At 50.5% G+C, this 20,993-nt stretch overlaps 3 protein-coding genes across 6 annotated transcripts in view; 1 reads left to right on the forward strand and 2 right to left on the reverse strand.

Moving 5' to 3' along the window:
• Positions 1-8,076, reverse strand: Abcb6 (ATP binding cassette subfamily B member 6 (Langereis blood group)). The gene is made up of 19 exons (XM_008825751.3): positions 7,249-8,076; positions 6,558-6,695; positions 6,042-6,222; positions 5,771-5,872; positions 5,419-5,602; positions 4,135-4,256; positions 3,533-3,642; positions 3,302-3,367; positions 3,017-3,142; positions 2,784-2,860; positions 2,635-2,698; positions 2,453-2,538; positions 2,201-2,258; positions 1,884-1,988; positions 1,105-1,279; positions 846-958; positions 547-641; positions 396-464; positions 1-276 (listed from the first exon to the last, which is right to left on the reverse strand). Exons 1-19 carry the CDS (start codon positions 7,795-7,797, stop codon positions 165-167), a joined length of 2,532 nt encoding a protein of 843 aa, XP_008823973.1. The 5' UTR covers positions 7,798-8,076; the 3' UTR covers positions 1-164.
• A 705-nt stretch (positions 8,077-8,781) lies between these two features.
• On the reverse strand, positions 8,782-19,841 carry Atg9a (autophagy related 9A). Of its 4 annotated transcripts, none has more exons than XM_008825752.2 (16): positions 19,658-19,841; positions 18,715-18,770; positions 18,166-18,297; positions 18,017-18,060; positions 17,467-17,531; positions 15,663-15,824; positions 15,373-15,514; positions 13,692-14,440; positions 13,456-13,609; positions 13,166-13,345; positions 12,537-12,785; positions 12,168-12,346; positions 11,953-12,070; positions 10,366-10,588; positions 10,101-10,246; positions 8,782-9,862 (listed from the first exon to the last, which is right to left on the reverse strand). In XM_008825752.2, exons 3-16 carry the CDS (start codon positions 18,266-18,268, stop codon positions 9,857-9,859), a joined length of 2,520 nt encoding a protein of 839 aa, XP_008823974.1. In that variant the 5' UTR covers positions 18,269-18,297; positions 18,715-18,770; positions 19,658-19,841; the 3' UTR covers positions 8,782-9,856. The 4 variants fall into 4 exon arrangements, with proteins under 4 accessions (XP_008823974.1, XP_017651780.1, XP_008823976.1 ...); XM_017796291.2 differs by having other exon boundaries at positions 18,715-18,773; XM_008825754.2 differs by lacking the exon at positions 19,658-19,841 and adding an exon at positions 19,335-19,569.
• Positions 19,842-20,012: 171 nt separating this feature from the next.
• Ankzf1 (ankyrin repeat and zinc finger peptidyl tRNA hydrolase 1) overlaps positions 20,013-20,993 on the forward strand; it is a 7,456-nt gene continuing 6,475 nt past the window's right edge. The window contains exon 1 of the mRNA XM_008825756.3: positions 20,013-20,554. Coding sequence (XP_008823978.1) covers positions 20,395-20,554 — 160 coding nt within the window. The 5' untranslated portion in view covers positions 20,013-20,394. The remainder of the gene's footprint in view (positions 20,555-20,993) is intronic.

Consider the following 20,993-nt stretch of genomic DNA (forward strand, 5'->3'; position numbering starts at 1 on the left):
ATCCTTGCACAGTCAATTTTTATTTCCTTAAAGTGCTTTCTCAAAGGTCCCTTTCCCTTACAAAAGCTAGCACCAAACCCCTAGACCAGGATGAAATAAGCCAGGGAAAAGGGACACATCTTATTCTCCTGAGTTAGCCTTGGGAAGGAAAGAGGTCACTTTTGTCACTGTGCTGTAGTCTGGGGTTTAGAGTCTTCAGAGACTGTTTCTTGTCCTTGCTGCTGCAGCTGCCACATTTCAGCATACACCCCGCCTCGGGACAACAGAGCTTCATGTCTGTGGTGATGAGGCAAGTTTAACCCATTGGTTTCACACCAGTCTCTCAGAGAATACAGGGGATGGACAAGGGAGATCCCCTCCAGAAGCCCCTGCCCTATTCATCCTTCATGGCTCACCGTCCTCTCTCTACAATGCACCCATTCTTGATGACGAGAATCTGGTCAGCATTGACCACAGTTGAAAGCCTAAGAGGTCAGACATCAGTTACCTACCATCCCATCCAAAGTGGCCCACCCTGCCAGCCCCACCAGCCCTGTAGTCCTGTACCTGTGTGCCACTACGATGGTGGTACGGTTGGCGCAGACTTTGGCCAGAGAGGCCTGAATGGCTCTCTCATTAGATGTATCCAATGCTGATGTTGCCTACAGAAAGGGCCTGGGTGAAATGCTCTTGCCACCCACAGACTCCAAGGGGAGGAGGATCCAAGCTGCTAGTGGTGGCCTCAGAAATAGTTTGGGCTTGTGAACTATATAGGGACTGGTGATATCTTTGCAAGGAAGGAAAATGTCCAGCAGAAGTGGCTTGGGCAAAGATGAGAGAATGTCAGGGAAGCGTCAGGACCTCACCTCATCCAGCAGAATGATGTCTGGAGCCTTGAGAATTGTACGGGCAATGGCTACTCGCTGCTTTTCACCACCACTTAGCTTCAGTCCCCGCTCACCCACCTGTGTCTCATACCCTGTGGATAGTAAACTACATCCCTCAAGTCACATGTAAATAAACTTGGTTTCTGTGGCCAGGTGGGCAAGAAAGAGATGGAACTGGGTTCAAGGGACTAAGAGGACAATACTGGGCAGGGGGAAGGACTCTGTAGAGGGACCTCACCTTCAGGGAAAGACAAGATGGCATCGTGGATGCCTGCAGCCTGAGCAGCAGCCTCCACCTCACTGTCCCCAGCTGTGACACGACCATACCGGATATTATTGGCAATTGTGTCATTGAAGAGAACAGTATCCTGAGGCACAACTCCAATGTGAGACCGGAGAGAGATCTGGGTCACCTGAGGCCAAAAGACCGTATATCCTGCCCTGTGAGATCCCTCCAGGCTTGGGGATAGGCTGCCAGGAAGCGCAGGGGATGAGAGGCCTAGGGTAAGAGCCTGGTCATTGCCACTGCAAATCCTAGCTAGATGGGCAAATCATTTGACCTTACCAAGTCCTCCCCATTCATAAACAGAAGACATGTCCTCTACCTGTTTTGTAGACTATTGCAGAAGATCTGTACCTCATATGGCACTGTATACTTCATTCCCATGATTACTTTGCTGTTGTGACTGCTGTCATATGACACTAGGAAGGCCCAGCTTTTAAAAAAATTTTGGTGGTACTAGGGAGGCCACTGAGTTATAGCCCAGCTCTCCTCCGTTTTTTTTTTTTTTTTTTTTTTTTGAGACATGGTCTGATAAGTTACTCAGGTTGGCCTTGAATAACTCATCTGTAGCTCAGGAAGGCTTATGATCCCCCTGAGTAGCTGACATTTCAGGCCTGCATCACCAGACCAAGCAAGGCCCTAGCTTTTTTGCAAGACTGATACCGTCAGGATACCCAGCCCTTGCTGTTCTTCCAAAGATCCCTAAATGACAGTCTTCTCTGTAGCAACCTTACCTGTGAAATGTCCTGTCCATCTATTCTGATGCAGCCAGAGTTGATGTCATAGAAGCGAAACAACAGGCGTAAAATTGTGCTCTTCCCTGCCCCAGATGGGCCCACCTATTACATTGAAAACAAGAGAAAATTCTCAGGTCCACTGGCTTTTAAAGCTCCATCTCTAAGAGGCCACCAACATCCAAGAAATCTGCCACATTCAATCTTGTCGCCTTTACAGCCAGGTTTTGACTGCCTAGTCTGGATCATGAGCCATCATAGGCACTGAATGAGGGAAGCTCAAGGAGCATGGGGCAAGTAGCTAGGTCTCCTCTCACCAAGGCCAGGGTCTGTCCAGGCATCACAGTGAAGGACACATCCTGCAGGGTCTCCCGTCTGCAAGAGAGTATGGTGAGTTCAGTAGGTACCCTATCATCAGAGCTTCTGCTGGTCTTTATCCTCTCCTGCCTAGGCTCTCCCTGTCCCCTGACCCACAGTAGTAGGTTGCAAAGCTGAGATTCATGAGGGGCAGGAAGGCAGCATACACATGGATAAGGGAAAATGATAAAAAGCAAAAAGGGAGGGCTTACCCATCAGCATAGCTGAAGTGCACATTTTCAAACTCAATCCGACCTTTATGAAAGTGAAGGGGCCCTGCTCCAGGAACATCCTTCACCTAGGAGAACATAGCCAATGTATGCTGTCATTACTGGCCTGGGATTCTCCAGATACAAGAAACTATCCCAAATCTCACTCCCCCCTCATCACTCACTTCTGTCTCCTCTTTCAGCAGATCAAACATGTTCTCCATGTCAATGAAGTTGGTCTGGATCATCCTGCAAAAAGGGTGAAGGTTGGTGCTCCCCCAAGGAGCTTGGAAATAGCTTCACACCTTGGACAGGTGGACAGGAATCAGGTTACCTGTAGTAGGTGCCAAACCAGTTGAGAGGCATGTACAGTTGGGTGATATACGTGCCAAACAGCACAAAGTCCCCAACCTGTAGAGAGACCCAGGGGAACAAATGTGTCACAGGGAGCTTGCAGGTTGCTCTGCTGTCACTTTGTCCACTTCCTGTCCAGGAGCCTGATGGCTCACACATGGACCCCAAGTCCATTTTCTGTTTCCTACCCTCTCTTTCATGATTCTGCCTCACCTGTAGCTTCTGCTCACTGACAAAGTATGCACAAAGCAGGGAGCCAGCGAGGAGCCCAAGTCCAATCACCAAGTTCTGGGTCTGATTTAGTACAACCAGTGAAGCATTTGACTTCCACTCCAGACCCTAGGGTTAATAACACAAGAGGAAGGAATGGCCCATATAGACCGACCATCACCAATTCCCAATCTGGGTCTAGGCATCTTCAACTTCACCTCTGGATCTCATGCCCTCTCAGCCCTGATAATGACACAGGTCAGCTTCTGCTCTTATGAGCAACCTTACCTGATATTTGATGATGGCCTCTCGATAGCGGTCCACTTCATAACCCTCGGCATTGTAGTACTTCACCTTATGGATTCAAACAGCACACAGCTATGGGATCATTCTCTCCAGAGTCCTGACCCCTTCTTCCTGATTTCTAATATCCTCTTCAGCTCCCTGTCACCTCAGTGGTCCCAGAAACTCTCCACCACCTCTTCCTGCCTCCCACCACAACCTCTGGGCCTGTGTTACCGTCTCAAAGTTTAGCAGAGAGTCCACTGCTCGTGCCCGGGTGGCATTTTCCTGTGTGTTCATAGCACGGCGAAACTTTGCTCTCCACTCAGTGACTACAATGGTCAGGACTGGAGGAGGATGATAGGAGGGGGAGGAAGGGTAAGACATCATCTCCAATAGCAGAGACCAAATACAGGTATCCACATCCTATGCCTCATAAACCAAACCAGGACATGGACCCATAGGGAGAGCTGAAAATTCATGAAGGGAAGGTGCTTCATGCAAGACATCTTTGTACGCTACAAAGACCCATGTATAGAAAATGCTTTTGGTGAGCACATGAAGGCAAGCTGCATTTTGCTACACAAATTTTTTCCTTGACCTGCCACCACAGTGAGAACCTAGTATGATATGGATGCCCTTCCCTGGCCTCCAGCTAGGTTGAACTAATGTTCAACTTGACAGGGGAGGAGGCCTGCCCATTATGCCAGGAGTATCCATGGCCTCAAGTCTACCAATCCTCAGCCTGCTGAAGGTCACTCAGCTGAGGGTGTGGCACAGCTCATGGTCAAGGGAGCCCCTGCATAGTTCAGAGATTGTTTCTCCCTGGTAGCACTCACTGAGGTAAAGACTCATGCACAGGAACACAATGAGGCCAAACCAGGCGTTGAAGAACGTGCTGAAGTAGATGATGCCAATGATGATGTCAGCCAGTGTGGGGATGATGTTGAACACCAGGTAGCTAGAAGGGCACATCAAGCAAGAGAAGATTTGAGGGCTTAGACCCCGCAATCTTACCTCTAGGAACTTACTACAGTATACGGTTTCATTTTCAACAGCAACAGAATAGAACTGATCTAAATATCCCTCAAGAAGTAGATGGTCAGTCAGGCCTAGTGGCACAGGCTTGTAACCCCAGCCCTCAGGAGATTAAGGCAGAAAATCGATAGTTTAAGGCCATCCTGGGCAACTTAGTGAGACTGTGTCTCAAAATAAAAAGTAAAGAAAGGGCTGGGATATAGAGTGTTTGCCTAGTATGTGCAAGGTCTTAGATGGTTAAAGCCTCAGTACCACAAACACAGAAGTAAGAGAGATCTTCCTGCAAGAACAACTTTTCTTTCTTTCTTTTTTCTTTCTTTCTTTCTTTCTTTCTTTCTTTCTTTGATCTTGAATATGACACTCAAATATATTTAATCCAAAATGCATTGTAACATTGTATTGATAAAGTAATCTTTCTCCTTCCTCCCTCTCTCTCTCTCTCTCTCTCTCTCTCTCTCTCTCTTTCTTTCTTTCTTTCTTTCTTTTTGAGACAGAGTCTCATTATAAAGCCCTGGCTGGCTGGTCTGGAACTTGCTATGTAGACCAGGCTGGCCCAGAACTTAGAGAGATCTGCATGCCTTTGCCTCCAGAATGCTGGGAGTAAAGACATGCACTACCACACTCAGCTTGTTAAAGCAACTTTGAGAGAGACACCTATGTCATGATATCACTGGGTTTAAGAAACTTACACAATACCACATTAGTCCTGTAAGTCTTCACAGATATACAGATGAGTACATACTAAACATAATGGGAAACTCTGGAGAAGTGAGTGGCATTCTACAGATTCCTATCTGCATTTTTTTTTTTTGAGACAGTGTCTCCTGTAGTCCAAGCTAGCCTCAAACTCATTATGTGGCTGAAGCTGGCCTTGAACTCCTGATCTTCCTGTTTCCACCTCCCAAGTACTGGTATTACATGTATGTGCCTCACACTGGGCTTTCTGCATTATCTGAGTTATTTTGACAGCATTATACTTCTTCCTATAATTTGCCAAAATGTCCAAACAAAGTAAGATTGGAGGGGCAGGGATGCTCATGCTGGGTCTATTCTCCACAGCACACCCTCCTCAACTGGTGTGGCACCTGAGCAGTCCTGTGACACTGGATGTGCCTCGGTCCACAATCCGCAGCACCTCCCCAGTACGGCGGCCCAGGTGCCAGCGCAGTGAGAGTTCATGTAGGTGGGAAAAGAGGCGCAGCTCCACGCCACGGGATGTGAACTGCTGTACCCGGATCCACAGGAAGGTGCGCAGGTTGCTCACAAAGCCTAGGGGAGCCAGGAGAACTTCAGTAGGTCTTGGGGGCTGAGGGACATCAACCCAACACCAAGATGCTAATCTAAGAGCCCAAGGAGCCTGGGGAAGGAATAAGCAAAGAGACAAGAAAGTGAGAAAATTCTTGTGGAGGGACAGGGTAAGGACAAAGTCCATTATACCTGTACTGCCGGTGCCACCCCCCTGGAGGAACTTGAGGAAGACATAGGTTGTAACAGTCCAGGCTAGGGAGCTCCAAGGAGCCTTGGCGGTCAGCAAGTTCACTGTGGATAAAAAGAGTTCCACTTCTAGGACCAAGGATTCTCTTAAGGCAAAACTGCCAGGCACCAGCCACAGCCCCTTTCTGATCACCCAGCTCCCAATTCTGCATGACCTCCCTAGGTAAGGACCACCCCAACCACCAGGCTAAGTTGTACCACTTCATCCCCTCACCAATGTCCCTATAGAAGATGGGGACCAACACATTGAGTGCTCGGTCCAACCCCATGAGTCCCAGGCAGATGAGCACAACCAGCTGTAGAGCTGGACTTCCCCGAGGCCACAGGTAGCTACTCAGTAGGCGGAGCTTCCTGCCAAGGTCTCGCCAGGTAGATCGTGGGTCTGTTGAGGGAACCTAAAATGATGATACAGGAGAGGAGCTCAGAAACAAAACAGAAGTACACTAGGCAGGAATCCTCCAGGGAAGAATGTATGGGGCCACAGTTTGCAGGTATCTGAGACCAAGTGATCCCTGGAGAGCCTAGAAAAGCCACTGGGTCACAAAATGAACTTTGGGAAAGAACTTTGGGAAAAGGAATGACAGGAAAGAAAATTAAAATAAGCCCCAGCATTCAGAGACCCTCGGGGAGGAGCTTGGTGATAAAGCACATGCTTAACATTCACAAGCTGCTGGGTTCTATCCCCAGCACCAAAAAAATTACACTCCAGGACTGAGAAAATGAAGTATACCTGGTTCCTTTCTACATCCTGGTCCTCTTCATGAACCCGTAAAGTGTAAGACTGGGGGCGAAGTCCAGGGGCCCAGAGTCCCAAGACAAATAGCCCTCCAGAGACCACATAGCGCAGGAACCATAGGGTAAACTGAACCTAGAATGAAACATGTGCACAGGTAAGAACCAGAGCCCAAACCTATTGTATTGCTACTTATAACAACACCCAGGTCCTTCTCAGGGCTCAGCAACAGGCTTTAAAAAAAAAAAAACAAAAAAAAACAAATCCACAGTGACTCAGCACAGACACACCCCACAAGCTGGCTATCAGTTTCCAGCCGGCGCCAGACTTTCTTTTTTCTTAAGAGTCATACCAAAGCGTGGAGCCAGTAGGTCCAGACACGCAGTCCTTCTCAACCATGAATGCTTCTCCTCCTCCCCATAAGGACCCAAACTATTTTATTGCTTCTTATAACAACCCCCCGGTCCCTCCCAGGGCCCAACAACAGGGTTTAAAAAAAAAAAAACAAAAAAAAACAAATCCACAGTGACTCAGCACAGACACACCCCACAAGCTGGCTATCAGTTTCCAGCCGGCGCCAGACTTTCTTTTTTCTTAAGAGTCATACCAAAGCGTGGAGCCAGTAGGTCCAGACACGCAGTCCTTCTCAACCATGAATGCTTCTCCTCCTCCCCATAAGGTTCCTTACCTGCTGGCCCAAGTCTGCCCTCGCCCACCACCACTGCGGGCTGTTCCAAGACACCAGGGCCAAGTTTTCAGCTGCAAACGCCACTGTCCAGAGAAGCAGGAGACCGAGGCTGTGCCTGAACTTCATCCAAATGCCCATTGCCAAACTCTGCCGTGCCTGGTTCCGTTCCACCACGAGTAGCCACAAGCCACAGGCGCTGGCCAGACTCTCGAACACCGAGGCCAGCAGTAGGTAGCCTGGCAGCCGAGCCCCCGCGGCGGTGCCCATTCGGCCAGCCAGGCCGGCCAGGGGCAGGGCCACCTGAAGTGTGGCCAGAAACAACTGCAGCACATATGGAGCTACGCGAGGGCCGGCCCCCCAAGACAGTTCGTCTGTGCCAGCTGGCAGCTCCCGACGTTTGCAGGGAAGAACCAGGACCAAGGCCAGAGCCCCCAGTGTCATCAGTGTCGAGGGCACAAGCGTGAAGAAGAAACAGGGACTTAAGCCATTCTGGGTCCAGGCCAGGCCCACCGGCCCTTCGGTCTCGCAGTAGTTGCCCACCGTCACCATAGCGATGTGCTGGCCGAGCTTGAGGTCACTGAGGGACCGGCGAGAGGGGCTGGCCTCTCCGAGAGGGCCGCGGATGCCTGGGTGTCTTGGGACATTGAGCTACGGCGCTGGGGTCGCGGGGAGGGACACACGAGGACCCTGCCACACCGCCCACTCGCTTCGCGCACGCGCCGCCACCACGCACTCACGCAGGCCACGTACGCCGTCTACACCGGTCCCCACTCGCTCATAGCCAGGGACCCTCAGGTCAAGTGCAGCGGAACAGAACTGTTAATCCCTTTACGGCAGTGACCCCGCCCACCAGCCCTGTCCTATCCAGAGTCCCCATTGGTCAGGTGTCTCCTGGAGGCGGGGTAAGTGCGCCGAGCGAGAAACGCAAAATAGAGCCGAATTGGACACGTGCCCAGGGCGCCTTGACCTCTACGAAATTGTGGTCTGCATTGGACCTTTTTTTTTTTTTTTTTGGTCTTTTTGAGACAGGGTCTCCTTGTAGCCCTAGCTGGCCTGGATTCACTATGGAGACCAGGCTGGCCTCGAACTCAGAAATCCGCCTGCCTCTTGCCTCCCAAGTGCTGGGATTAAAGGCATGTGCCACCACGCCCGGCTGCATCAGATCTTTTTTGTTTTGAGAGGGCATCACATTATAGTGAGGCTACTCTTAAACTCTTAGCAATTCTCTTCCCTCAACCTCCTGAGTGCTGGGATTTACAAGCATGAGCCAAGAGGATGTCTTCCCTTTTTGGGTTTAGGTTTTCTTCCGTGCTGGGGACTGAACCCAGCCAAGCCTTACACATTAGGTAAGCTACAGAACTACCTTCGGAGCCTCCTGGAAGCAGCCCTTCTGAGTCCTAGCTCTGTATATCCCAGCCACACCACAGCCCCTCGTGCTTCCAGATCCCAGCCAGGCAGCTAAGGACCCGAGAATCACCCATCTCACTCTTATTGTCCCAAGATCTTGGCTGCTGAATGAGAGAAGAGCCACAACCCGGTCAAAGTCCCTTTATTAAGGGTTATCAGGCTGTACACGGTTCCCACACTTTGCTGTGGGCTGAGACAGCAGAGTTCACCACCTGCAGTAGAGTTCACCTCCCACAGTAGAGCAGAGCTGGGTGAGGGTGGGGTGGAAGGTGGGAGCTGAATTCCAGCATGCAATACGGCAGCCCCAAAGCCTAGGGCAAGTCCATCATCCCTTCATCCTCCTCCAGGGGACCTAGGGATGCAGGCCAGCGTTCTCTTGCTGGGATGTAGAGAGTTGAGGTCACATTCCAGTCCTATCATCCCATGTGCAGTGGTGGGAGGTGGAGTACAATAAGCAGCAGTGGGGCCCAGGAAGGTCTCACACTCCCAGGGGCCCATCCTAAAAGTTGGAGAGGGCAGGAAAGGATTTTCACCCTGTTCCTGCAAGTTAAAACCTTCCATCTTAGTGTCAAAAACAGTGTGAGGGGAGCTAGGAGCTAGGGCTTTCACCCCAACGAAAAGCAGAAGCCAGGCAGAAAGGGGGTCAAGTGAACAGAACAGAAGCAAGCAGCATGTACATGCCAGTGATGTGCAGGGAGCAGAAGAGAGGTGAGCTGGTGGTAGCACTGGGCAGACTGGAGGTGAGGCAAGGGCCACAACCTGAGCAGCTCAGCTACTCCAGGTGAGGGAGTGGCTGCAGGGGTTGAGGGTTCAGGCCCAACCTCCCCACTCCACAGTTGGCACAAGTTCTCCTTGCTTGGTAGCTTCTGTGGTGGGAAACCCTCTGGAGACTTGCAGGGGTGGGTGCAAAGGTGGCAGTACTGGGGCTGGGCTGGGGACCAGTTTCTAGCACCACACTCTGAACCAAGGGAGTCCTAGGGATGAGGCTAAAGTCTTGTGTACCCCTGGTCTCTAGGCCTCAAATTCTTCTGGGGCTATAGCAAGCCCAGTGTTGGCATCTCCCTTGGCCAGGCACAGACACACAAACACCACACACATGGAGCCAGGCGACACTCAGAGAAGCCCTCCCATGGCAGGCAGATGGGATGGCAGGGCAGCTGTCGCCTCCATCCTGGGGCATGGGGACTCTCTTCTGCCTTATCTATACCTGCAGAGAGAAAAACGATTGGTAATAAAGATAGTCTTCCACCATCTGCTTGTCCACAGGAGCCCAGAGATAAAGGAAAGAAAAGCTTGAGCCTGAAGAAGCAGGTCCTGGACTTCAGATCAGTAGGTGTGTTTTGTACGGAGTGAACAGTACTCATGCACTGAGTGGGAGGGACCTTTCTTCACATGGAAAGCTGTTCTTCACTCTTGGCAGGTGTTCTTGGCTCTAGAGACCTTACCTTGTGCACTTGAGGGGGAAGCTCATCCTCCGAGCCCTCCTCTGGTACAGGCTCAGGGTGTCTTGATGCTGGCTGCCCATCTTCTGCCCACCCTACTAGGGGCAGCCTGGAGAAGTGAGAGGGAGCCCGGGGCACTATGCCAGGATCTAGAGACAAACAAGAATGAGAAGGCTTTGGAGTCTACTTAGAGGTTAGTCTCCTTGAGCCCCATCCCTCTGACCGCTTTCCTCTTCTAAAGAGCCACCCTTCCCTGCAGCCTGGATACCTGTTATTCCCCCATAACGCCTCTGGAAGCCCCCGTGCAGGGCGGTGGTCTCGGGTGCTCCAAGCCGGGATGCAGCGCAGGGATAGCTGGCAGAGCGGGGAATAGGTTGGGTGGCACGGGCACCCTCTCCCCCTTCTTCAGGGGCACTCTCTCCACTCTCATCACTCTCCCGGCGGTGCCACACATGCCGCTCAGGTTCAGTCTGGGTCTGCTGCTTGTGGAGCTGGAGAAGTGGAGGGCTGATTAGTTGGGGACAGAAGGATCTCTATCTGAAACAGCAGTACTCACCACATTATCTTCAGTTCCCACCTACAAACTCTCACCTAGAATCCTAGACCCACAGCAGCTATGTTAGTAGTGATTAAGAGATGTGTGATGCTCCATGGGTTCTATTCTCAGGAGCCTCTGAGTAGCTCAAATTGACCTTGAACTCACATGCAGCTGAAAATGATCTTGAACTTCTGATTCTCCTGCCTCCACCTCCACCCTTGAGATTGCAGATGTTTATGTGGTGCTAAGGATGGAACCCAGGGCCTCATTCATGCAAGGCAGGCACTTTATCAATTAAGCTACATCCCCAGCCCTCATTTTACCCATCCTTTTAATTAAAGAACAAATTAACAGAGGGTCTAAGTGTCAGGTATTGCTTTGGGATTGTGGACTAGGGACAGACACAGTAGTGAACAAAATAGAACTGCCAACCCTTGTGGGGCTTGGACACTGTAGGTGGTGACTGGGGGGAAGACAGATGATAAACTATTAAATAAGAACAAAACACAGAGTGTCAGATGGCAACAGATGCTAATGAGAAAAATAGAACAAGAAAATTCAGGAAGCAGATGTATGTGGCAGCAGGATTGAGCCTAGCTTGGTCTATATAATGAGTTCCAGGCCAGACAGGGCTGCCTAGTGACCCTGTGGAAGAAGAAAGAGGAAGAATAAGAAAGAAGAAAGGAAGAGGAGGAGGAGGAAGAAGAGAGGGAGGGAGGGAGGGAAGGAGGGAAGAAAAGAGAAGGAGGGAAGAAAGGAGAATGGAGGGAAAAGGAAGGGGATGGGGAAAGAAAGGGAGAGGGGAAGGAAAGAAAGAAAAGAAAAAGATTCAGGGGAGGAGCTGGGCCTGGTGGTAGAGACCTATAATCCCAGCTTCTTGGGAGGCTATAGAAGGATCACAAGTTCAAAGCCTGTCTGGGCTACAGAATAAGTTCAAGGCCAGCCTGGGTAAGTTAGTGAAAATGGGTCTCAAAATAATAAGGGAAAACAGGGCTGAAGCTATAGTTCAGAGCTTGTGTAGCATGTCCAAGGCCCTGGGTTCAATCTTCAGGTAAACAAAACTTGATACAGGAGAGTGGAGTGGGTAAGGGAGGCTTTTACTGAGGATGGTCAGAGAAAGTTTCAGGAAGAGATAGCAGCAGTAAGAGGAAGGACTCCGGACAGTGGAAATGGAGAGTACACTTGGCTAATGATGCTATTAAGGTGGTACATATGAAAAATGGAGACTACAGAGCAGGTGTGCAGAGAAAGAACTGAAAGGCAAGTCTGGTTTCTTTGCATCTGAAGCCGTCTTTTACTTGTCACTTGCCTACTCACCTGGTGCATATAGAGGGCATGAAGGCTCATCTCTGTGGATGCATATTCTGACAGCACCAGGCTCTGCAGTTGTCCTTCCCACACACTGCTCCCAGAGCTGGCTGTCCTGGCATCCACTCTGTCCCTCCCAGTACAGAAAAAGAGCTCTTGTCAATATTTTCAAGATCCATACAAGTTGCTCTAGACTACTGCCATGCCCTCCCAACTCCACTCACCCAGAGCCTGTCATGGTGCTGGGAGCCCGGCCTGGAGGGGCCTGTCCAGGTTGCAGAGGGGAGAAGGAACGAAGGGCAGAAGCAACTTCAGCTCTGTGCCTGGAGCCCTGCAGGTCTTTGGGCAGTGGGGGTCCCCGGCAGGATGAGCCAGCTACTACATTTGCAATAAGGCTCAAGGGCTATGAAAGGAAAGGGTAAGGAGAATTCTCAGAGCAGAGGAGAAGCCTCCAGGTCCTCTAGTATCCTGAACCTGAGGACCCAGTGGCACAAACTGAACAGACAGAGGGTATCTTCCCTACTATGTCCCATGTTCATTCCCCACTGCTGGGGTCCACTGTGCCCATCATCACTCAGGCCCTAGGTACATACCTCAGACTCAGATTGTAATGACTGGATGGAGGTGAAAAGGGCGTTTTCAGGGAGCAGACCACCTTGGGCAAGGCCAGCAGCTGCTCCATCCCGTTGAACCTGCTCCTTTAGGAAGCCCAGAAAGGCTGTGCTCTCGCGTGGTGGCTGCCAGCCAGGATTAGTGATGGCAAAGTGCATGAGCGACAACTCTGTCTTCCCATCCTCAGCTTGCTGGTACACTGAAGCCTCTGTCTGCCCTCCGGACAGCCACTGCACAGGGAGAATCAATAAGTAGATCTAAGTGCTTATAGGAACTTTTCCTATACCTTTCCTGCTAAGGAGAGTCCTTGGCCCTGGAGGACAACGACCATGGTCCACTGTCTAGAGGCCCTGATGCCCACCCCAGGAGCAGCCACTTGCTGGGTCAGTTACTTGTGCTAGGCTTTTCTCAAGGGAGCTTGGCTGATGGTACAAATTAGGGCTGGAACCTAGCCAATTCCCAGGTGCCAAGCAGCATATCCTTAGTGTAGGGATCCCCACAGGGCTGTCTTTCTGTGATTCATTAGCTCAGAAAGGGTAGATTTTTGCAGTTGCCCAAGGATTACGTGCCAGCATCATCCCTGTCCACCAGCCCCCAACTGTCCCAGTACCTGAGGATGACCATGTTGACGCACATCCATCTGAGCAAAGGAGCAGGTATCTCCAACACCAACAACCTCCACAGTGAAATTTCGGAAGAAGTCTATAATCTCCAGGGCCCGTGGGCGCAGGCAGAAAATAAGAATGAGAGGTGTGACAATGGGACTCAGCAACTCCTCCAAGATGAACACCTAAAAGGGAGGAAGGAGTGCAAGGTCACAAGCAAGCAGGAGCGAGTCCAGCCCTTACCATCCAAGCTACTAGCCAGTCTCTAGCAGGCCCTAACTCCAACTCCACTCACTGCCTTGTACTGGAAGAGCTGGGCAAACTCGTCCCGGGTCTGCGAGCGGTGGGCATTACCCTGCCAGTGGTCAGGCATGTAGTGGATGTGAGCGAGGATCACTCGGAGCAGTTGCTCAGGGCAGAATACCATGTGCTGGTCTGGGATGAAGGACCTAGTGGGATTAGGTTCATGGTGAGATATACACCTTTCCCAGAATGCTAGGCTGCTTATTCCCACCTGCTGCCCTTGCCCACCTGCACACAGTCACTGTGACTCCTAGAAGTGTGACAGTGGTAAGGACATGTTCCACAGCCAACACATCTTCGTCATAGATGGTGAGAGCAATAAGCACAGCCAGGATGGAGCCAGCAAAGAAGGCACCATTCTTGGCCAGCAGTGTCAGCAGAGGTGATAAAAAGCAATTCATGTACTTGGAGGCAGGCTTGTAGCCACGGTTGAGGCGGGACTGCAGCTCATGTTCCAGCTCGTTGAAGTGGCGGAGGTAGCAGCGACCATAAAGTGACCAGCAGCGTGCTCCCAAGGCTCCTGGTTCCCGCTTCAGCACCTCAGCATAGCTGAAGAAGGCATAGAGGATCTGCCAGATGAGGATGAGGGGGCACAGCAGGAAGTTGGCGATGCCAATCCACAGGATGCGATTGCTGAGGCGCTGGGCCAGTTCCAACCGTTGTCCTCCACGCTTGTACTCAGCCTTGAGGCTCCATTCATTGAGAAACAGAGAGCCAGGTCCCCAGAAGAGGATCAGCTCAAAGTTGTACTTGAGGCCACGAGTGAAAAAGACAACCTCCCCAAGGCCAGGCAGGCGGAAGCGCAGAGGCAGAAGGGATTTGTTCACCAGTGCCACCATGTAGTTCTGGAAACGCAGGATGCGGTGGTAGATGTCCAGTTCTGTTAGCTCACGCTTGTGGATACAGATCTGATGCTCTTTCTGGGTCTGCACAATCCGGGCCTGCACTTCCTGCCATGTGCAATATGGAAGGGCAGACTGCAGAGTAGTGTGGAGAAGAGATAAGGTATAGAAGATGGGGCTGTTACCCCAACCCTTTACCCTACGTAGATACGAGTCTCAAGATCATATGCTTAGCTAAGTGGAGATGCTTTCTGATCATATGCTTAGCTAAGTGGAGATGCTTTCAGATCTGGAATGTCCCCTCAAAGACCCATGTCTTAGGGGCTTGGTTTCCAGACAGTGGGACTACTGGCAAGTGAAGGAGTGCTTCCAAGGCAGGGCTACTGGGAAGAAATTAGGTCATGGGGCTGCCCCCGGAAGGGATATTGGGACTTGGGATCCCATTCCTTCCTGCCTTCCTCTTTATCTTGGCTGCCATGAAGTGAACAGGCTTCCTCTATCGTGCTCTTGCATGTGCTCTTGCCCTAAAGCAACTGGGCCAGCTAACTACGGACTGAAACCTCCAAAACTGAGCCAAAGTATTTTTTTGGGAGGGGGGGGTCTCTTGAAACAGGGTTTCCCTATAGCCCCAGCTGGCCTGGAACTCACTATGTAGACCAGGCTGACCTTGAACTCACAGAGATACACCTGCCTCTGCCTCCCAAGTGCTAGGACTACAGGCATGTGCCACCACACCCGGCTCCAAAATAATTTTTTTTTTTTTTTTGTCGTTTTTGAAACAGGGTCTCCTTGTAGCCCCAGCTGTCCTGGAACTATGTAGACCAGGCTGGCGTGGAGCTCACAGAGATCCGCCTGCCTCTGCCTCCCAAGTGCTGGGATTAAAGGCGTGCACCACCACGCCCGACCAAAATAATTTTTTTATAAGCTGATTTATCTCTTATTTTTTTCCACACTAATAGAAAGTGGACTAGGATACTTGCCAATAATATGGGCATTGATGCTCAGGAATATACCTCATCCCAAGAGGTCTTGGGCTGTTGAGCTGATGGCCCAAATTCTGGTCTTACCATGGGGATACGTAGGGCATGCAGGTAGAAGGAGTGGATCTCCCAATAGCAGCAAATGTTATAGATGAACTTGATAAGCCGGTGGATCCAGAAGACACCAGCAATGACCAGGATAGTGATGAGGGAGCCATTTTCCTGAATCCTGGTAGAGAAAAATAAAGGAGGTAGGATCCTTGAGGATGGAGTCTTAGCAACATGTTCTGGAGTACAAGTTGCTGCCTCATACCCCATTCCATTTCCTACTTACCAGAAAACTACAGATTCTAGTGTCCCAGGGCCTCCAACCTTACCTGGAACTACAGACTTGGGCAGGTAAAAAGGCATCTGGCAGAGTAACCTTGACAGGCTCAGTAGGATGAAGACTGTGGTTCACCATCTTGTTGGCAAATAGGATGTCGTAGTCCACACAACTAACCAGGAAGGTGGTAAAGGCAACCACAAAGAGGAACTGCCTGGGGAATTGGGAAGAGGGGGTGCAGTTCAAGAGTCAGAGAGATGCCAGGGAAATAAAGTCAGACAAGCAAAGCACCTAGAAACAGCTGAATAAGATGGGAAATGGATGGGGTTAGAGAGTTCTCAATGGACTCTGTCTACTGCTTAACCTCACAAGAACTAAACTGGTTCATATTTTTTCCTCAGTCTCAGTTGCCACAGAAGCAGCCTGCTTTCTTTCATATCATGATAATCTGCCACCACCACTGGACTTGATTTTCAATGGTTTTATGATTGTGGTCTACATGCTCTAGTGTTTTATTATTATTATGAGATGGTAGTTAGAATCCCTTTAAGGACATGAAGTCCTTATCATTAAGAACTCCATTCCAAGGCTGGGCGAGGTGGTGCATTCCTTTAATCCTGCCTTGCCTTTAATCCCAGCACTTCGGAAGCAGAGGCTGGGAGATCTGTGAGTTCCAGGCCAGCTGGGGCTACACAGACCTTGTTTCAAAAGAGAAAAACTCCCTTCCCAAGATGGAGAGATGGCTCAGTGGTTAAAAGGGTATATTGCTCTTGCAGAGAACCTGGGTTTGATCCCTAGTACCCACGTTAGGCTGGCCAAACCACCTATATAACTCAAACTCCAAGGGGATCTGACACCTCTGACCTGTGTAGGTTCTTGCACTCACCTGCACATATACATATAAAGAACACACACTCATATATGTAATTAAAAATAAAGATCTTGCAGGACCTGGTGGTACACACCTTTCTTTAATGCCAGCACTCAGGAGGCAGAGGCAGGCAGATCTCTGAAATCAAGGACAGCCTGTTCTACATAGTGTTCCAGGCCACTTGTAGCTACAGGGAGACTTTGTCTCAAAAAGAAAACAACAAAAAGATCATTTTTTTTTCTTTTGTCTTTTTGAGACAGGGTCTCCCTACAGCCTGTCCCATCTGGCCTGGAACTCACTATGGATCTCACAGAGATCTGCTTGCCTCTGCTTCCTGAGATTAAAGGCATGAACCACTATGCCAGGCTCCAAAAAAAAAAAAAAAAAAAAAAAAAAATTTTAAAAAAAATTACTAACTCCTCCCTTCTGGCAATACCATACTGCTTCTCTGTCCTAAAAGGCTCCCTTCCTAACAGCAGGTTTAATGTAAAGCCTGGAAGAGTAGAGGCTCTTTCTTCAAGTGCCATCTAAGACATCCTGACTGAACCACCCCCCTACCCCCCTCACCCCGCTGTCCTGATGGAGTGATCAAGTTGTGAGTTCATGAAAGAGACAGGACCTAGAAAGCTCTTCTTTTAAGAAATAAGGCTTTACAAGCTGGGCATGGTGGCACACGCCTTTAATCACAGCACTTGGGAGGCAGAGGCAGGCAGATCTCTGTGAGTTCAATGCCAGCCTGGTCTACATATCGAGTTCCAGGACAGCTGGGGCTACAGGGAGACCCTGTCTCAAAATAACAAAAAACAAACAAACAAACAAGAAATGAGCCTACAGGTTTTGGTGTCAAATCTGGTCCTGAGATATGAAGGTTTGCAGAGTTTTGGGCTTAGGGTTGAGTTGCATTGGCAGGTAGGGCCAGACATGAGCACAAGGAAAGACTAAGATGTGTTCCTTTGCCACATCATCCATCCTTTTGTATACTAACATGAGCTCAAAGATCTCCCCAATGAGCATACACGTGAAGCCATTCTTCTGGTGAAGATTATAAACGTGCAAGAATTAAGAAAAAGTAAGCACAGACATTAAGACTCTGATGTCACACTCCCAAGCTGAAGCCCAGGTTCTGTGACTTTCTGGAGTACGACTTTAAACAAGTTACTTCTCTAAGCTTTATCCAGTGGTAAATTAATAGTAGCAACATCTATCTCATAGAATTATTAACTCTAAAAATATGCATTCAAAGTATTTAACCCAGAAGTAACAAAGAATGATTTAAAAGACATTGTTACAATTATTAACATCCCATTAGAAAAGCTCCCTTATAAATTAATGCCTTTAGAAAAGTTATTTATAAATTAACACAAGTGCACATAGCTCTCAGTTAAATATGGGCTATCATTGTTTTTAATAATTATTACTTCAGAATGAGCTTTATTTCCCCTTCCATGAACTGGACTTCAGCTCATCCCAACTTCCCATCAAGAACCTGGCTCAGAGAAGGGCTAAAGGTCCCAGAACTCCAACACAAAGGATATTCGAGAGAAGAAGAGGTCAAGGTTTTCAATGTGGTGCCAAGGTGCTGTGGGCACAGGAACAGAGATGTCAGAGCTCTGAAGGAACAAAAGCCCCTCACTTCAGCAATTCTCCCATGCCCCTGATCTAGCTGTCAAGTCTAAGAACTCACACTTGCTCCCTTCAGCGACATGCACCAAAAGGTCCTCCTCCCCTGGGGGTGAATCACTATAGGAGGCCTCCAGGCGCTGATATTCAGTGTCAAACTGTGCCATCACCGCAGCCCCCTGTCCACCGTGTCAACCTGCCAGTGATAAGAAAGAAGACAGCCTACGTCAGACCCAAGTACTGCCCTCTGGCTGTCCTGTGCACCAGGCCAGAAGGAATGAGAAAAAAGCCTTGGGATTTGTGTCTACCACTAACTTCCTTGGCTCAAAAGCAAACCTGGAATAATAATCCAAGGAGAGCAGTGAGGTTGGGGATCCAGGGGGCATTAATTATGGTCAGTCATTCCTAGAGTTTTTACTGAGTATCTACTGATGCCTCCGTGGCCTAAAGCCAGAATCTGCCCCTGAGGGCAGGGAGGTATGCTGTCTCATTTTCTGTCCAATGGAGACAAAGTTTCCTCCCCTGCCCCTCCGGGAAACCCAGGTCTCCCCAGAAACTAGCAGTTTGGAAGCATTTTTGTAAAGAAATGTTTAAGACAAGCACATGGCCCTACCAGCTCCATGGGACAGTGTCTGCTCCACTCCAGTCCTGGATGCCCTGGTTGGACAGCTGCTGGAGGAAAAGGTGTCAGGCCTCAAAGAGTGGAGAGTTGGGACAGAAAGGAATTTAACCCTCCCACCCACCTAAGTCCTCCCAAGAGGAGGGGAGAGAGATGGGAGTGGGAGAGGCACTCTCCCAGATCTAGGACAGACCTCTCCTGGCTGTTCTACTCAGCTAGGATACCCAGGACTACCTTGCTGACCCTGTGGAGACAGATCAGAGGCCACACAGCACTTCTAAACTGTTTCACCCTTGCCCCACCCCAGCTTTGGAAATCAGACATGCTTTTCAGGGTCTACAAAACCCCAAATGAGATTTCTGAAGATCTTTCTGGTCAAAACTCTCTCCTGCTTCCCTAGCATCAGAGAAGATAAGGCATAGCTTCTGGACCGGAAATTTCCAGTCAATGTAAATTCCAGATCCCAGATATGTGGGTTCCCTAGGTCCAGGCAGGGTCAAGGTGATACACACCCAGTCAGTGCAGACTCTAGGGACAGTGGAACTTGGCTCAGCCTGGCCTCGAAGGGAGTCCCTCGGTTAGAGAGAGCCCTGTCCCTCAAGAAACACACTCACCGGGTCAGTGTAGACCCAGAACCCATGGATCCCCCCGGGAAGGGCCCGGGCTCAGGGGTGCCTGCAGATGGTTGGAAGAGTCAAGCCAGACCTACAGCCGACATCCCTAGTGGGCTGGGATGCCTCCCCAAACCTAGTCACCCAGACCTGAGCACAGGGCGCCCCAGGGTCGCCCAGCCCCAGGCCAGGGGCTAGGCTCCCAACAGCGGACAACCCGGCGCGCGCCCCCGCCGCCCGCGCGCGCCCCCGTCCGCGTGCGCCCTCTATCAAAACATTTCGGCTGCGCGCCCCCGGCCCTCCCGTGGCTCCCCTTTCCCCGTTACCCGTCACGAGTTCTCTTGGGGCTCTGTGGGCACCCCTGGCCAGGTCCGGCCTGTGTCTGAGGATTCCAATCACCAGCCTCGCGTGTCACCGCAGGAACCGCGACCTGGGCGATTCCAGGGGCCTGTCTGTTCGGCTCCGCTCGGCGGGTCCGGGAGCGCTAGGCCCGCCGTCTGCCACTCACTGTCACTGCAGCCAGCCTGGCCAATGAGCGCGGAGGGTGGAGATAGAACGGCCAATTCTCGGTCCGGGGGGCATGACGAAAGGTTAGAGGCGGGTCTTGGAGGTCAGAGAACCAATAGGGTGCACTGCGTGGGGCGGGGCTGGGGTGCGGACGCCACTGTTTGACCCCTTCGCCGCTCCGTACTGATGGGATTGTGGTGTTGCAGAAATCCGGCTTCCGAACTGAGGCAGAGCTTTCGACTTGCTCCCGGGGCGGTGTAACGGCTTCTGAGCGCGGGGGCTCGTAGGTCGGCTGGGCAGCCTCCGGCTTTTAACTGTTGGGTCCGATTTGGGTCTGGATGCTCTCCATCTTACACTTGTCCACCAAGAGGGGGTTGAGAAACGGACGCGCCACATAGTTACCGCAGGACTGGTAACAGTTGAGGACCCAGGGGCTTTGCCTGAGGGAAGACCGACCGGGCAAGGCCCGAGACGTGGCAGTAGATCTGCCCTCGGAGTGCTGTTGCTTTCCCCGTTTCTGCCCCGGGAGCTGCTCCTAAGTAGATCCTCTCCAGCCATGTTGCCGGCTCCTAGTGCAGTCCCAGCCCCGACCCCGGCCCCTGCCTTGGTCTCCCTGTTTGACATCAGCGCGGATGTTCCACTGCTTCGAGGCCTGAGCCTGGTGAGCCACGCTCCGGGGGAGGCTCTGGCCGGAGCGCCGAGCACTTCCTGTCCAGGTATCCGGGAAGGCGTGTGGGCTGGACCCATGAGGAACGTCACCGGGTTCTGTGGTGCTTAATACTAGTGTACCGACCACCTTCTCACTCGTATTTCCGAGCTGAGGAACCCGCGTTAATGCCTTTCTGCTGGATACATTGTTTTTCCTTAAATTTATTTAAATTTCGTGTGGTTTCCCATGGATTGTCTCCAACTAAGTCTATAGCTATTGCTTATGTCTCATCACATACGACTGACTGCTTTTAAAAACACAGTTCCTAGGTATATTTCAAGTTTAACTGGACCAGTGAAATCTATTCCTTTGTGCTAAATATGGAATCATTTATTATTGATTTTTGTACTTTAGTTTGACAATGGCTATGTTTTCTTCAATTTCTCTTAGATTATTTCTCCAATGTAATCGAAACTGTTAAGATTTAAATTGGTATTTAGGAAGTG

Source organism: Nannospalax galili, unplaced genomic scaffold (assembly GCF_000622305.1).
Source record: "Nannospalax galili isolate Female #2095 unplaced genomic scaffold, S.galili_v1.0 scaffold127, whole genome shotgun sequence".
NCBI lineage: Eukaryota > Metazoa > Chordata > Mammalia > Rodentia > Spalacidae > Nannospalax > Nannospalax galili.